This window comes from Phalacrocorax aristotelis, chromosome 1, assembly GCF_949628215.1.
Source record: "Phalacrocorax aristotelis chromosome 1, bGulAri2.1, whole genome shotgun sequence".
In the NCBI taxonomy this organism is placed as follows: Eukaryota; Metazoa; Chordata; class Aves; order Suliformes; family Phalacrocoracidae; genus Phalacrocorax; species Phalacrocorax aristotelis.
Window position 1 is genome coordinate 156256064 of NC_134276.1, and position 16670 is coordinate 156272733.

The following is a 16670-nucleotide window of genomic DNA, read 5'->3' on the forward strand; positions in this document are numbered from 1 at the left end:
CCTTCCTTGCAGCATTTATATGTATATAATACTATACACACTAAAAATATGTTAAGGGAGCATTACTGCCATCAAGTAGAGTGCTAAAAATGCAACGCTATGGTTAGTGCCATAGTTATAGCATTATAGTTAACAGGCTTTTTGTTCAGTAACTGGGCTTCTCTCTGTGAATGTGCTATATACAATCTTTATGCAATTAGGAGCATTTTTTTAGGGTGAATGTTTGGTTTAAAGTTTTTGCTTTCAAGGCAAACGCAGTCAGATTTATATCACATCTGTTATTATCTACGTGGAGCCTTGTCTTCCAGAGAAGATTTGTCTTATAGAGGTGCACAGGTTGGGCAGCCTTCAATTTAGGAGTGGATACAAAATACTTTTCCAAGTGGTTGCCCTATAATTTTTAACTTTTTTTTTTTCTGTACACTATTTAAACCTTGCTTGGAGGACAAAATCAGTTATTTCCTTGTGGGAGTTGTTATTCTGCTTTTTCACTGTAGTTTGAGTGCCTCAGAAATGTTACTGTATCGTTAGCAGTTCTGAGGAGGTGATGTGATATCTCCACTTTATAAATCAGGAGCGAAGACTGGTGGTTGAAGCACAGGACCGAGAGTGTTTGCTAATTTGGGGGCCCCGTTCAATGACCTGATTTCTTGGACTAATGCATTTTGTGTGATCAAGGCACATTCCCTGTTGTCGATTTCAGCGGTATTAGTGAGTGCTCAGGAGCTCCGCAGTAGGCCTCTGGTTTGAAACTGAAGAACAAAGAAATAAGGAGTACTTATTTGGTGACCAGATGAGTCAAGATTTAGTGCAAAGAAGCACATAAGAACTATGTGCTAGCAGCATGCAAGAACTGTGGAGCAGAGGCTAGCATACAGTACTTTCTCCAAGGATGATGCTCATTTCCAGTTGTCTGGAGCCTCTTTATTCCAATTCTACTATGCCTTTGAATATCTGTAACAAATGAAGGAGCACTCCATTGAGGGATGGTCTCTCTAGCTGCACTTCTGATCCTCAGAACAGATACCTACTGGCAAGTTAGAAACAAGATAATTTATTTAAAGAGGATACTCAAACAGTCCAAACCACTTCAGCTTTGATAGACAGTCCCAAATTTTCCTTGTTATTGCATGAAATAGGATATTCTATGTTTTAAAAATATGCCCATATTTTATCTTACAGTAGTCATATGATGAAAGTACCTGAGTCAGTCTCTTCCTTCAGCTTAATATCCTGTTACATACTTTTCTACTTGAAAACAGCTCATCTTTGCTCAGAACTGGTCTGTAGTGTCAGCTCAGTGACATTAGTTTACTACACTGGGTGGTGTTGCTGAGAATGTAAAACTATCCCATTAGTCTGTTTGCAATATAAAATAGGCTTCTGCATTTTACAAGCTTATGCGGTGTAGCAAGATTCTGGCAAGTGTAAAGGGAAAAGGTGTTAAGGAGAGCTGGCAGCTCCTTAAAGAAAAGATATTAAGTGCAAACTCTTCCAATAAGGAAGAGAGTTAAGGAAATGCAGTAGAAGACCAGTGTAGCTAAATTGTCAGCTCTTCATGGCCCCTGAAGAGAAAAAGTTGGTTGTTTTTTTTTAGAGTGGGAAGTAGGTCAGATTTCCAAAAACAAGGGTAAAAAAATAACATGTAGGGACAATAACATCGGCAGTCTCGAAGCACAAAAGGGATGAAAGTATCCAGGTGTGTAACAGGTGGTAAGAACTTACTTTTCACGTGCATTAGTAATAAAAAGAGAACTGAAAGAAAGTGTTAGAGGGTGAAAGGGATCAACAGATGGCATTGGGAAGGCCAAAGTGTCTTTGGTTTGTTTTGGTCTTTCCCAGTAAGGTGGATACTGCTGCTACTGATAACATGAGGGACTGTAATGCCACTGCTACCCTGGACAGGTAGGCTGGTGCCTGCTTGCCAGATCTCACATGCATAAATGATTGTCTCTGTGCGGCCTGATATCTACAGATATGTACACCTTCTGCCCCCACCCACTAATTTTAGGATGGTTTGTCTGGAGGTCATTGTTGACCAATACCTGAAATACTAATTGAAGGTGACTTGGAAAGTGTTTAAGAACAGTCCACTGTCAGAAGGGAAGCATGAGCTTGGAGGATCCCAGAGGTGGCTTCTTTGCTAGTACTATTCTATACTTTTGCTAATGGTTTAGGTGATGGCACTGAGTGAGATAGATAGGCATGTATGTAGAAGACACTAAGCTGGCAAGGATGAAAGATGCTATGAAAAAAGGGCTACAATTCAAAGTAGTCTTGGTCAGTTGGAGAAGTACTCATAAAAAGAATGGTTGCAGTTCAATAAGGACATGTTCTACATACCACTCTTGGGAGTAACCAACTTCAATGATAAAGGTTGGGGAATAACTTCCTAGGGAGCAATTATTCAGGAAAAAGTCTGAGTTGCAGGACCCACAAGCCAGTACATAATTAACATTGTCGTGCTGTGGTGTGTAGTATTCTGCAGTGAATAAAGAAGAATATAGCCTGCAGAACGTATGAAAAAAAAATAATCCTTCCTGTCTGCAGTACCAAGTCACAGGGATTATGCCTTGAGAAAGATGTAAATCAACAAGACTATGCAGAGGGACAGCAACAAGACTAAACAAATGGTCCCAGATAAGATGACGGATAAGTATATATTGAGCGAATTGGTGTTATTTGGGGTAGATAGCAGCAATATGATTAGTGGTTATTATAGACTTCTGTATATATGGGCTGCTACAAAGAGGGAGAGAATAACCTGTGTTCTATGCCTATGATAGCACAAAGACTAAATACCGTTAAGTTCCAGCAAGAGAGATGGTGCTACCATGGTAAGAGTAGTCCAGCACTAGAAGAGTTTGCATGGGGAGGTTATTGACTCTTCATTGTTGGAGGCCTTCAAGAACAGTTAGGAAACATTCTCTGGCAATAATATAAGTTGTAGGTAGGTTCTGCTATGGGTCTGGACATCTCCTGATGCCTCTTCTAGGTGTAATTGTGTTGTTTTCTGGCATGCTTCCGCTTTCATCCTTTTTATCCTTTTACTCCCTGGCGAATATCACTATCTTGATAGGGATTTCTTGTGGGGGGGGATTAAAATTTAGCAAATTCATAGCAGTATTCTTGGTACAGAACTTCATGGGGCAGTGCTTTAAACTACTGTGTTTGACCAACTGCTGAAGCTGTTCCTAGGCCACAACTTCTTAGTGAGAGTGTTCCTTATAGAAAGAGTAAGGACTGTGACTTGCTTTTTAATCATCATATTTTCTGAAGGCTTTTAAAATGCATGTAACAGTCTGACATACCAGCTGTCACCAGAAACTGTGTCCCCCACTGACACCCGCGTGTGGTATGTTGGCACTCATGTCACACGGAAAGGGAGTGTTGACAGGTCCTCTTGCTAGTCACCTCAGAAAGGGAGGAAAGAAGCCAGGGTTCAGCAAAGGAGAACTAGCAATTGCAGGACAACACCAGGAATGGCAGAAGCAGAACAGTCTGAGCAAGGAGTTACTGGACTGGCCTGGGGCTTTTGCAAGCCCCAGAGGAAATGTATGCAGCAAAAGAGAAATTTTCTCCAGCATCATCCATGTTTAGCTTGGTGTTTGGGACTAATTCAAACCTCCCTCGTCGTGGGACAACAGTGCAATGCCATTCACGGCCAATTTTTCCAAGTTCCAGAGTCTCGAGTAGCCCTAGTCGCATCTGTGTTAAAACTGAATCATGTTTTCTTTTGACTTAGAAGCCGAAATTGATTTCCAAGCCGATGCTTGACAGCATCCTTTGTCTTCGTGGTGACAGATGGAAGTACGTCCGGAGCCTCCTGACCCCAGTCTTCAGTGATACCAAACTGAAAGAGGTAAGGTGTAGACAGTGCTGCTTTCATAATTAAGAAGACAGAATCGTTTGCTTTTGTGCAGGCATCTATTTTATATAGGTCCATATTAAGGATAGGTAAAACCTGCTACTTTGTGCCAGTTTATTTAGGCTTGAAGAGCACGTGCAGTAGAGCGTAAGTACGGTGTGGTCCAGGCTATAGACTGGTGAAAATCAGAATAGCTTATCTGAGGATATGATCCTCTGTCTTTCCCTGTATAAGCCAGTTTGTCCATAAAAGTGTAGCAAACTCAAAAAGGACCCTTACACCTTCCTCCCCCTGCCCTGTTAGGAATAAGCTAAAGTACAGGAAAGGTTATTGCTCCCAGTTGGAACATAGCTTTTTGTGATCTGCAGAGTCAGCAGCTCTCATGTTAACATGGGAACTGCTGTCAGTCTATTTTCATTTCTCCATCTTCTCACCCCCCTCCTCCTTTTATTCTTTAATCCTTTCATATAATAAAATAAGTCACTGGAACAGAATGTCATTGCCAGATAAATACCTCTGACTGAAAATAAATGTCTCCGTGCTGACCTGCTGCTAATTTCCTATAAATGTCCCAGCATTTACTTAGTCATGGGAACCCATTAACCGGTAACAAAGTCCTATTCCAGTGACACGATATCTCTTAATTAAATGCAGGTAAATGATTGACTGGTTAAAGTCTTCTTTCAAGGAAAATTAAAAAACACCACAATCACTACAACAGAAAACCACCTCTTCCTTTATGTATTTTATTCTGAAAGGGAACCGTGCCTCACTCCAGTGCCCAGTCCTGGGTTGTAAAATTTTCCACTGGGCAGACGCTTGTGTTGTTTTGACATGCCGCTGTCGAAATCCACAGTAACATCTAAATGTGTCTGGCTCTCCCAGCTCTATAGACAGCGGTCGCTTAGCAACGCTGGCTGTCACCTCCTTATTATGGTAAATTCTAATTGGCCGCCAGCCTGGCGGAGATGCTGATTAATCACGACTGACAATGCCATTGGTTATGCGCCCCGACATTTGCTCTGTCACCAGCTCCATCGTGAATTTTAGTAAGGCGAGGATGTTTAAATATGCAAGCGATTAGTTGCTCATGGTGTTGTGGGGAGAGGAGAGTTTTGCATTTTCCTAGTGCAAATTAATCTGCCTTACTGCAGGTCATCGGCGCTTTGCTGGCGGACTAACAAAAGATAAAGCCATGCTCCCCTCAATTTGTGGAGAGCAACCTCTGCCGGCACTAGCTGGGCAGGCTTGACAGAGGAGAGTGGTGAGGGTGAGCAGGTGGAGGCCCTGGTCATCGTGCTTTGGGGCTGGGCACACACAGGTTTACAGGGTTTGACCAATTAAACCAGGGTGGGAGGAGAAGTCACGGTGCTCAGTTTGCACTGCTTGCTGGTGGAGCTGCAACGCAGGAGGAGGGTAGTGGTAGCAGCTAAAATGGAAGCTGGCTAGTGCTTGGTAGCTGTCTCACATGCAAAAGTTGAGATCCTTATTTTTAGCCTGATAATCAGCTTTCCCTGTGCTGCCTCTTCCAAACTCTGTGGAAGGGGTGCGTTTGTGCATGGGCTCAGGGTGACCTGGAAACGGTCACTTTCTCCTCCTAGGCTACAGAAAGGAAAACAAGGAGTGGGGAAGGTCTCTCTGAAAGGCGCAAGTTTGTTCTTCTGTCCCATGTCTTCACGAGAAAACCATCCATCCCTACACAGAGAGATGCTTGCAGTTAGCCCACGTGAGATTAAGAACCTTTTTTGAAAGGATGCGCTCCTCAGCCTTGCATTTCGTTTTCTACCCAAATGCATGAACAGTCCTGGTATTTGAAGTTAATGGAACTTAAATCCTTGCCCATGTGCTTCTCTTGCTGTTGCTTAACTTAGAAGCCATATCAATACTTCTCAAAGGAAGTTAGTGCTCGTTAACTATTATCTCAGTTTTTAACTCTCCCATATTTAGTACTCTCTCAGAACCTGTACCACAGCATGAAAATAAAAATAACATGTTCTAGTATTGGCCATACTACAGAGCATTCAGAGATAAGTAGAAGACATCCTGTTTATAATAAACTCTTCCCCTCTACCTCAAAGGCGTTACAAATAAACTAGTTTTGGTATTAATTTATTGCATAAGAACCTGGATATGTTGTTTTCTACATATTTGTAAATATTGCTAGACACATTCCTCATTTCTTCTCCTAAGACATTGATTCCTTTGCCACAGAGATCTGAGCTCTTACAAAACCCCACACCAAAGTCTTCCTCTCTGTTCACTCTGGATGTCTGCCTTGCCTTAGTTCCCCTATGCGAAGTGATGCTGGAGAGACTGCAGATGTTGTCTTTGGAGAGTGATTCCCCTTGAGCACCACAGCCCCTAGTGCCACTCTGCTCATAGACATGTCTATCTGGATGGTCTGGGAGAACTGGGAGCTATTAGTTTGTGACAGAGCAATAAATGTTAACAACTCCTTGCGCTCCCCATAGCAATCACTTCGGATAAAAGATGCACAGAGGGCTGGAGAGTTGAGTGTAGGTTCCTGATATGTCCATTTCAGAGGCACAAGAATCTATTACTAGGCTGAAGGACAGCTTCAGCACTAGAAACAACAGGAAGCTGGTCATCCGTTCTTCAGCCTGGCTGCTGGAGGACAAAACCCAAGACAGAGCTAATGTATGTTGCTAAGGTTTGACCCGTAATGCCCCAAGGAGGCATCTAGGTGCTGTGGCTGGGGGCAGAGGCGTACTTTGCCCTTGTCTCTCCATGGAAGTAGTGTAATGTCACTGAGAAGTTCACTAAGCTTGAGGAATTTCCCCTTAGTTTGGCAAAAATCTCCAACAGCTAGTCACCGAATGAGGAAAAGTTGATCCCAGAAATTTTGAAGTTTGCAAAGTTATGAGCAATTAACTGAAACTAAAGGTTACCGAGCTGTTGGGTGGCCAGTGTAATGATTGCTGTGTGTATGCAGAGAGTAATTTTCCTAACATTTTTCAAGATATTCTGGCATCTTCTCCAGCTTTCTCTGCCTCTGCAATGTCTCTTTAAAAGCCATGTACCATTTCACTGTTGCTTTTATGGATTTCTATACATTGTGTGTTCTTTCTTTTTAATTTTCTTTTTCTAATGAGTATGTAAAGATTAGTAAAGCAGTCCACTCCAGCTGAAGGAAGGTTTGGCTCCAGATAACATTAAATTCAAATACTGTAGTGGTGAGCATAACATAAATCAATAGACTCTAAGTGTAAGATTTAGTAGCATCCCACATAAGATGCCACTGGAGCTGGTAGCAGATCTGATAATAAGCTCTTTCCAGTGAGACCCCTGAATGGACCTTATAGTGCCATTGCTATGGGAAGACTACGAACAAGAAATGAGAGACAGGAGGCAGGAGACCCAAGAAGCTTCACTTCCAGCTCTGCCATTGACTGCCTGTAGGTAATCTGGTAGAAGCTACTTAAATTCTTTTTGTATGAAATTACTTTAATCTGTTAAAAGGGAATAATACTGACCACTGAAAGTTGATCCAAGATGTAATTCACGAGGAACTGGTGAAGTAATATACCTGGAGGTCCTTAAGTAAAAGATGCATTTCCCGGTGTTTCTGTCATGCTCTCCTCAGCTATTATGTATTGAAACAAGCTAATATGTTAGTGATCTTGCTGTACTGATCTTGATTCCCTATTTAGTATTTCTTATTTTGTTCCTCTTCTTTTTGCTGTGGTGCCTGTGATGATCCTGCAGTTCTGGACCCCTTGTCAGACTTGATAAATGGCTTTGCTCTCTTTTTACAGCCAACACTAGCAGAAAAACCTATTGATTTTTATTTATTCTGATTGTGCTGCAGTAGTCTTGTCATCTCCTATCAGTATGCCAGGAATCCTCTCCTCCATTAACCAACCATTAAAACAAAACAGAACACAAAAATTAAAGAAGAGAGTACAGCATAATGTAGCATTGTCCTAAATTACTTTGCAGGTTGAGTTTGTGTTGAGGCATTTTCTTTCAAACAAAGGGAGACACAAAGCAGAACTTGTGATAACATGGCAGAACAGTGCAGGAAAATCCTCTAGTGTTGCTCTCAGGCATGTAGATTTTCCAGGTCCCACTAGGATGTAAGACTTGACACTCCAACCATTGAGGCTTCCTTGATTTGTTCTCACTCTGCTTTTGCACATTGGCCAGAAGCATTTTGGAAGGGTCTCTGGAAATTGCTGTTAATTAGCAAAGCGAGTGTGCTCACCTGAGACAAAGCATATCACTAATGTAAAAGTTGATATGTGAAATGTGCACGTCGTTGAGCTACAAGTCAGAGTCCAGTTGAGCTGCTCACTTTGGTAAGTTATGCCTATGAATAGCAGGACCTCACTGTGAGGTGATGGAAACAAATCCTCTCACAAACATCTTCCTCATGCTCCGTCCTTTTCCTGCTTTTAGTCAGGGACTTGAAATCTAGTACAGAAGCAATTCTTATGTTAGGGATGTATCCTTTTTCCTTCTCCTTCCTTTATATTTCATCCCATTTGTGGGACAAGAGGCCCAGCATGACACCTGCGTACTATATCTGAACAGTAAAGTCTTCAATGTGTCTGTCTACAGTGAATATGATCCAGCCCTCTACTTTATAGTTTGGGTGCTAATAAGATGAATAATAATAGCGAATACTTAGGACCACATCTAACTAGAGGAACATGACACTGATGCCTTTAAAGAGCGCAAACATCCCCATGCACTCTGCATATGCAGAATCAGAAACTAATTGTTGCTATGTGCCAAATAGCATATTGGCAGGATTTATAGAGCAAAGCTCCTGGCATCATGAAAACCCTAACCCCAAATGCTCTTCTTTGGCAGAAAGAAAGAAATTTGGACTCTGGGCTACTCTTGCTATTAGATAACTGGCAGATCAAATATTTACAGGGACCATATTGTTTAGATTTTTCTTCATCCTGTTACTCTCAGCCAATCTGAACACAGAGCAGCTGGGGTTTGTTTACCCACCAAGAACTGAATCTCAGGCAGGTTATGCAGCTTTTATATTCTGACTGGCAAACGATAATGTATAGGAAGTTAGTGATACCCAAGGTGGTGCAGATCAACATGCCTGTTTCTGTGCCGGTTTTCAAAGTTTATAATGCACCTCCGCCAACACTGCTTTATTTTTCTTGACAATTGAATAACGTTTAAAGTGTTAAGGGACTTGAGAATCTTTTGGTCTGTGGTCTTTGTAGTTAGCAATCCTGGAGTAATTTATGTCCCTCTGGGGAATAAAAATCCAAACCCAAACCCAAGATTCCTGAGTAGATATCCCCCATAGCTTTCATATGCAAATAATTGTCTTGTTGATATGACTCTGTCCTATCATGCTAACAATAAATCAAATCCATGTGTCGTTCTCCCCATTTTCCTGGTTATATTTGCTAATAAAAATATCTTATGGCTAGAAATGAATTGCAATGATATTTTGAAAGGCTGGTGGAATTTGGAAAGTGCAGAGGTGCTATGAGATGTCCTGGCCAGGCGTGTGTGTGTCTGCCATCTCTGCCAGCTGTTGGAAAGCAATACCAACCAGCTGGGTGGCTGCAGGTCTGGTGATGTGATGAAGAATAAAAGAGAAAATAAGGCAATAAAAGGAAATTCTGAAATGATCACCATCTGTTTAGGAAGCATCATACCTGTTAAAATACAGATTTTCATTTTGTTCTCCTTGACTGGTTCAGTTCATTGGAGGGGCTGGACCCAGAGATTATAAAGCATTTCACCCTGATTCAATCTGTTGAACAGAAATGTGTTAATTTTGTTGAACCATTTGAGAAGCAGCTCACTGCAGGGGACCTTCTTTAGAAAGCCAAAAGGGGAAGAAAACTGCCACATAACATGGTGTGTACCTCCCAAACACATACCAGCTACTTTTACCAAATATTAATCCAGCTTCAGAATTGTCTTGTGAGACTGTGGCAAAGCCCAAATCAATCCAGCTTTGAACTGAAATAATGACAACCTGCTCCGTCCCATATAGGTACGGGACCTCGAGAGCAGCTAGACACATTCTTGACTCAGACTTCTGCCTTTGGAAAACATGTTGGATGCTCCTGTGTTGGCCTTTTGACTGCGTATAGTCTTGCCCATGTGTTAGGATGGCAGCGTGCCTGTGCACAGTGTTATGCCAGTTTCACAGAGGTAGAAGTGCCAAGCAAAATGGACTTGGCTGGGCAGGCTTAATAGCTCTCGGAGTGTGCTGAGAGGTTGCAGTAAGTCTTTTTTGGTAACAAGAATGTCAGAAGAGTAGGACAAGTCTGTTCTCATGTTTGCTGACATCTGTACGCCGAAGGAGGTTGTTCAGGAAGGAAAGACAGGTTTCAGTGTGTATGTCTGCTGATGTTTGGTGTAGTTATTGAGGCAAGACTGTGGTATTAAATTGTAGTCTATAAGGATCTTTCGGCAGGCTATATGGCGAAACAGCCATAGCAGATAATGCCTTGAGAATTGTTGCTACGTCCTTCCTCTGTCCCCCTGGTAGGTGTAATCAAGGCAAGTGCCTGATGCCTTTCATACGCAAAAAGGTAAAGAGAAAGAGAGAGACTTCAGTAAGGTGTTGATGGTTGCCTATGTCATGGTTTCCATGAAGCGCTAAAAAGGAGACTATTGCACTGATAGCTACAGCCAGGCTGTGGGTAAGTGTACCTGACCATCACATGTCAGTGACTGGAAAGAACCATTAGCTGAATAAATTCACGCGAATGCCCGTATAACGGTGTCACCACTCCAGAAAACCTGTTCCTCTAGTAGCAATAACAGCTTGCCCTCAGCAACCTGTAGTGGTATATGTGGTGCTTTTCTAATGTACATGTTAAATCCCTCAAACTGAGGGACAGCAGGATGGAATTACTCTGATGTTAATATCTTTACAGGACTTTAGGACTGTGGAAAATATTACTCCTTCTGCCCTGGAGCGTATGTAGCCTAAATGTAATGTACTGTAAATGTAGATTGTGATAAATCATCAGTTGGAACAGAGGGTGATTGAAAAGAGAAGGGGATGTCTTTGCGTGATAGGTCTCTGTGTATATAGCCACAGGTGGGCAAGAACCAAAGGTCAGGTAAGTGACAGGGCCTCTTGTGTTTAGGCCCAGAACTGCAGAAGGGCATCCCTGTAATGTGTAGGTCTGTTTTTTGCAGATATTCCCAACATTTCATCTTACCTGTGCAAAAGTGCCTGACCACAGCTGCAGAGGATCCTGAGAGCTCCGTCCCATGTACTGGATAAAACTAGTTTAGAATAATTGACTTTTGTTTTTTTAACATTTAATTTTTTTTCACAATACAATGTGTTCCTTTCTAGATGACACCACTAATAAACCAGGCCTGCAACGTCCTGCTGTGTAACTTGAAAGTCTATGCAGATTCTGGCAAAGCTTTTGATATCCAGAGGTATGTTCAACATGCCAGAAATTAGTAGCAGATTTTTTTTAAAAAAAAAAAAAAAAAAGTCAATAGCAGCAGTTATTCTAAATATGTGCTTACTGTATGAAATAATTTTTTTTTCCTCCCTCGCTTTTATTAGTGGAGCTCGTAGTTTAATAGAGGATGTGTCTGATAGATGCCTTTTCTTCCTGGGGGCAGCCATTGCATACTTGAAAAGTAATTTTGGAAAAGCATCTAATGTATTTCTAGCTGTTGTTTAATGAAGGTTTAACAGCTGGAAGCAGAAAGGGAAGCTGCATCCAGTCCCTGTCCAGTCTGCTCTCTACAGTCTGCCAATACTGTACAAATATAGGAACTGATCTAGTATCAAATCCCTCTAGTCCATCACCCTCTTGCTCTTTTTATATGAGGTTTTTTGAGCACTTAATCATTCTTGCCACATTCCTCCTAACCTCCTCTAATGGCACACTAGCCTTTTGTGAAACGATGGGATCAGCAATCCAGATGAGAATGCACCATTGATTTATAAAATGACACTTTAATATTTTCCATACTGTGCTTTCTTCCATTTGTTATGCATTTAATATCCTATTATCTTTTTTGTTGCTCTTTCAGCAGAGGTCTTCACTGCACTGTTCAAAACACTGTCTAGCCCCTTCTCTAAGCAGACGCGTTTCTTCTAGGACTCCATATGGCACATGAGTAGTTCAAGTGCATTCTTTCTAATAGGCAGTATTTTGCATACACTTCATTTCCTAGGTTGGTCAGTGCCCTCTGAAGTTTTTCATGATTTCCCCCAAACTGGAACAGAGCAAATAATTTTGTTTCATCTAAAGAAATAGATATTAGCCACAAGTCATCCACCTCTTTTCAAGTACAAGTGTATGTGTGTACACAGAGATGTCTTTATTAAACATCTGAAGAGATGTTATGAAACCTTGAGAATCATTACGCTTAGCCTAGTGCTCTGATGAAAATTGACCTTTTGAGTCCTTCCAGGCTTTTCCCTTTTTTCCATTTGTCCTCTTTCTTTGCCTCGTCTTCTAGCCATTGATCCATGATAGGGTTTCACCTCTCAAGAGGTACTTTGGAAAAGACCCTTTAAAAGTATAAATGAATGATGTTGACCACCTCAGAATATGATCTTCCAGTTGTTATGTCATACTACCATTTCACCAGGTTTGGCATATATATATGTGATTCTCATTGCACTTCGGTTTCCCAGAATTGCCTTGGGAGCTATTTTTTTTGGATGTAAATACCCTATCTGCAACCTTCTGTCATCTTGTATGTTAGTTGCCTTTAGCCGATTTGTATTTTGCTAATAACTGGAAATTTAGTTTTTAAGCTTTTTCAGTACCTTGGAGAGGTAGATGATCGAGTGCTTCTGAAATTATTGTGTTATTGCAGTGCATTTCAACTTCTAATAACGCTTTGTGTGTGTGTGTGTGTAAGAGTTGAAAACCTGAAGAAGTTACTTAGCTTTGAGTACTGTTGATTGTTATCTTCCAGATCTGTTCTGGTGTCACCAGAATGACAGTGCCTGAAGATCGTAGTTTAGAAATGCTGCTTCACTATATATATATACACACACATATAAAGGATATACTGGGCCTGAGTCCTGTCCTTCTCTTAATATGTGCTCAATCAGGTTAAAACACCAGAGAATCTGATATTAGCCTTTTGTAAGGGAACACAGAATCGTGGAATCATTCAGGTTGGAAAAGATCTTTAAGATCATCAAATCCAACCGTTAACCTAACACTTCCAAGTCCACCACAAAACCATGTCCCTAAGCACCACATCCAAACATCTTTTAAATACCTCCAGGGATGGTGACTGAACCACTTTCCTGGGCAGCCTGTTCCAATGCTTGACAACCCTTCCAGTGAAGTAATATTTACTACTATCCAACCTAAACCTCCCCTGGTGCAACTTGAGGCCGTTTTCTCTTGTCCTATCGCCTGTTACTTGGGAAAAGAGACCAACACCCAGCTCACTATAACCTCCTTTCAGGTAGTCGTAGAGAGCAATAATGTCTCCCCTCAGCCTCCCTTTCTCCAGGCTAAATGACCCCAGTTCCCTCAGCTGCTCCTCATCAGACTTGTGCTCCAGACCCTTCACTGGCTTTGTTGCCCTTCTCTGGACACGCTCCAGCACCTCAATGTCTTTCTTGTACTGAGGGGCCCAAAACTGAACATAGCATTCAAGGTGCGGCCTCACCAGTGCCAAGTACAGGGGGACAATCTCTTCCTTAGTCCTGCTGGCCACACTATTTCTGATACAAGCCAGGATGTTGTTGGCCTTCTTGGCCACCTGGGCACACTGCTGGCTTGTATTCAGCTGGCTGTCAACTAGCAGCCCTGGATCCTTCTCTGCTGGGCAGCTTTCCAGCCATTTGTCCCCATGCCTGTAGCGTTGCATGGGGTTGTTGTGACCGAAGTGCAGGACCCAGCACGTGTTGAACCTTGTACACTTGGCCTCAGCCATTGATCCAGCCTGTCCAGGTCCCTCTGTAAAGCCTTCCTTCCCTCAAGCAGACCGACCCTCCTGCCCAACTTGGTGTCATATGCAAACTTAGTGAGGGTGCACTCAATCCCCTTGTCCACGTCATTGATAAAGATATTAAACAGAACTGGCCCCAATACTGATCCCAGAATACTTGTGACCAGCCGCCAACTGGATTTAACTCCATTCACCACAACTCTTTGGGCCCTGCCAGCCAGCCAGTTTTTTATCCAGTGAAGAGTACACCTTTCCAAGCCATTAGCAGCCAGTTATTCCAGGAGAATACCATGGAAAATGGTGTCAAAGGGTTTACTGAAGTCCAGGTAGACATCCACAGGCTTTCCTTCATCTACTAAGCGGGTCACCTTGTCATAGAAGGAGATCGGGTTAGTCAAGCAGGACCTGCCTTTCCTAAACCTATGCTGCCTGGCTTGATCACCTGGTTGTCCTGTATGTACTGTGCGATAGCACTCGAGATGATCTGCTCCATAACCTCACCCAGCACCGAGGTCAGACTGACAGGCCTGTAGTTTCCCAGATCCTCCTTCCCATGCTTCTTGTAAATGGGTGTCACATTTGCTGATCTCCAGTCAACTGGGATCTCCCCGGTTAGCCAGGACTGCTGATAAATGATGGAAAGTGGCTTGGTGAGCTCCCTCAGTACCCTTGGCTGGATTCCATCTGGCCCCATAGACTTGTCTGTGTCTAAGTGGTGTAGCAGGTTCCTAACTCTTTCCCCTTGGATTATGGGGGCTTGATTCTGCTCCCCGTACCTGTCTTCCAGCTCAGGGGGCTGGGCATCCAAAGAACAACTGGTCTTACTATTAAAGACTGAGACAAACAAGATATTAAGTACCTCAGCCTTTTCCTCATCCTTTGTCACTATGTTTCTCCCCGCATCCAATAAAGGATGGAGATTCTCAGCAGCCTTCCTTTTGTTGCTAATGTATTTATAGAAACATTTGTTTTACTATTTTTTACAGGAGTAGCCAGATTAAGTTCTAGTTGGGCTTTGGCCCTTCTAATTTTCTCCCTCTATAAACCTCACATTATCCTTGTAGTGCTCCTGAGTTGCCTGCCCCTTCTTCCAAAGGTCATAAACTCTCCTTTTTTCCTAAGTTCTAGACAAAGCTCTGTGTTTAGCCAAGCTGATCATCTTCTCTACCGGCTCGTCTTCTGGCACATGGGGACAGCCTGTTCCTGTGCCTTTAAGATTTCCTTCCTGAAGAACGTTTAGCCTTCCTGGACTCCTTTGCCCTTCAGGGCTGCCTCCCAGGGGACTCTGTCAACCAGGCCCCTAAACAGGCCAAAATCTGCCCTCCGGAAGTCCAAGGTAATAGTTCTGCTGACCCCCTTCCTTCTCCAAGAATCAAAAACTATCATTTCATGATTGCTGTGCCCAAGATGGCCTTCAGCCATCACATCACCCACAAGTCCTCCTCTGTCCGCAAACAACAGGTCAAGTGGGGCACCTTCCCTAGTTGGCTCACTCACAAGGTCTGCAGGAAGTTATCTTACATGCACTCCAGGAACCTCCTAGACTATTTTCTTTCTGCTATATTGTATTTCCAGCAGACATCTGGTAACTTGATGTCCCCCATGAGAACAATGGCTAGCGACTGTAAGACTTCCACCAGCTGCTTGTAGAATATTTTATCTGTCTCTTCATCCTGGTTGGGTGGTCTATAACAGACTCCCACCATGATATCTGCCTTCTTGGCCTTCCTCTTGATTCTTACCCACAAACACTCTATCATCATCATCATTAAGCTCTAGACAATCAAAACACTTCCTAAATAGAGGGCTACCCTACCACCTCTCCCTTCTTGCCTATCCCTTCTGAAGAGTTTATAGACATCCACTGCAGCACTCCAGTTGCACAAGTTATCCCACCACATTTCCATCATTGCAGCTATATCAGTTTTCCACCTGCACAATGGCTTCCAGCTCCTCCTGTTTGTTGCTCATGCTGCATGCACTGATGTAGATGCACTTCAGTTGGGCTATTGATCCTGCCACCTTTTGGGGCGAAGAAGCCTTAATTCCAATGTTACCATTCCCAGGCACTTCTGTGGTTTCTAACGCATCCGTAACCCTTGGATCTCCATCCCCTACCTCCACTGAGGCAGCAGACTGAAAGACACCACTAGCCCACTATCCTTCAAACATTGGCATGCCGCCCTCAGGCTTATCTCTAGTGAGCCTGGTTTTATCCCTTTCACCCTTCAAATAGAAAAAAAGGCATTGCAGCCTTGACCACAGAGCAGAAGAATGAAATTCCGAGGATATTTTACATTCTCAGTCCATTTATCTCAAAACTAAATATGGCTGTTGGTGGCCAGTAGAAATAAAGGTTCTGAGACAACTGGATAGACGGTTAGATATGTGGGGAGAGACTCAGTAAGTAATGAAGTTTCTAGATCATGGTCTACAGATCATTTGTGGTTCTCAAAGCATCTGCTGCTCCTCTGCAGAGATACAGATTTCACATGGTGTCGGTCCCTTTTGTTTTTGGCCACAATTTTACGTTACAAAGGAGCTATCAAAAAGATGAAGCAAATCCCTAATAGGAAATTTTACTTAGGCACCTCTTGTCACTGAGAGTTTAGACTGGGCTGGTAGTAGATGTGGTTTCTGCAGTTTAAAATGAGAAAGGAATGATCTCTCTTATTAGGATGCATACTAAGAAAATGCTTATTAATTTCTGATCTGTTGCATTTGATTTCTAGGTAATAACAAATAAAATGGTTTATTTTTTATAAACATTTAGTGGAATTATTGAGCTATATGAAAATATGTTCACTTTGTGGATGGAAAGAAGGTGATTGTTATTAAGCACCAGCATTTGTCAGCATGATGGAAACATGTCATGTTGGGAAAGCTCAAA

At 42.5% G+C, this 16670-nt stretch overlaps 1 protein-coding gene across 8 annotated transcripts in view; it reads left to right on the forward strand.

Annotated features, from left to right (window-relative positions):
- The window catches only part of TBXAS1 (thromboxane A synthase 1), a 246768-nt gene that overhangs the window by 137617 nt on the left and 92481 nt on the right, over positions 1-16670 (forward strand). For all 8 annotated transcript variants that reach the window (XM_075074660.1, XM_075074670.1, XM_075074718.1 and 5 more), the window contains 2 exons: positions 3746-3862; positions 11193-11281. In XM_075074660.1, coding sequence (XP_074930761.1) covers positions 3746-3862; positions 11193-11281 — 206 coding nt within the window. The remainder of the gene's footprint in view (positions 1-3745; positions 3863-11192; positions 11282-16670) is intronic.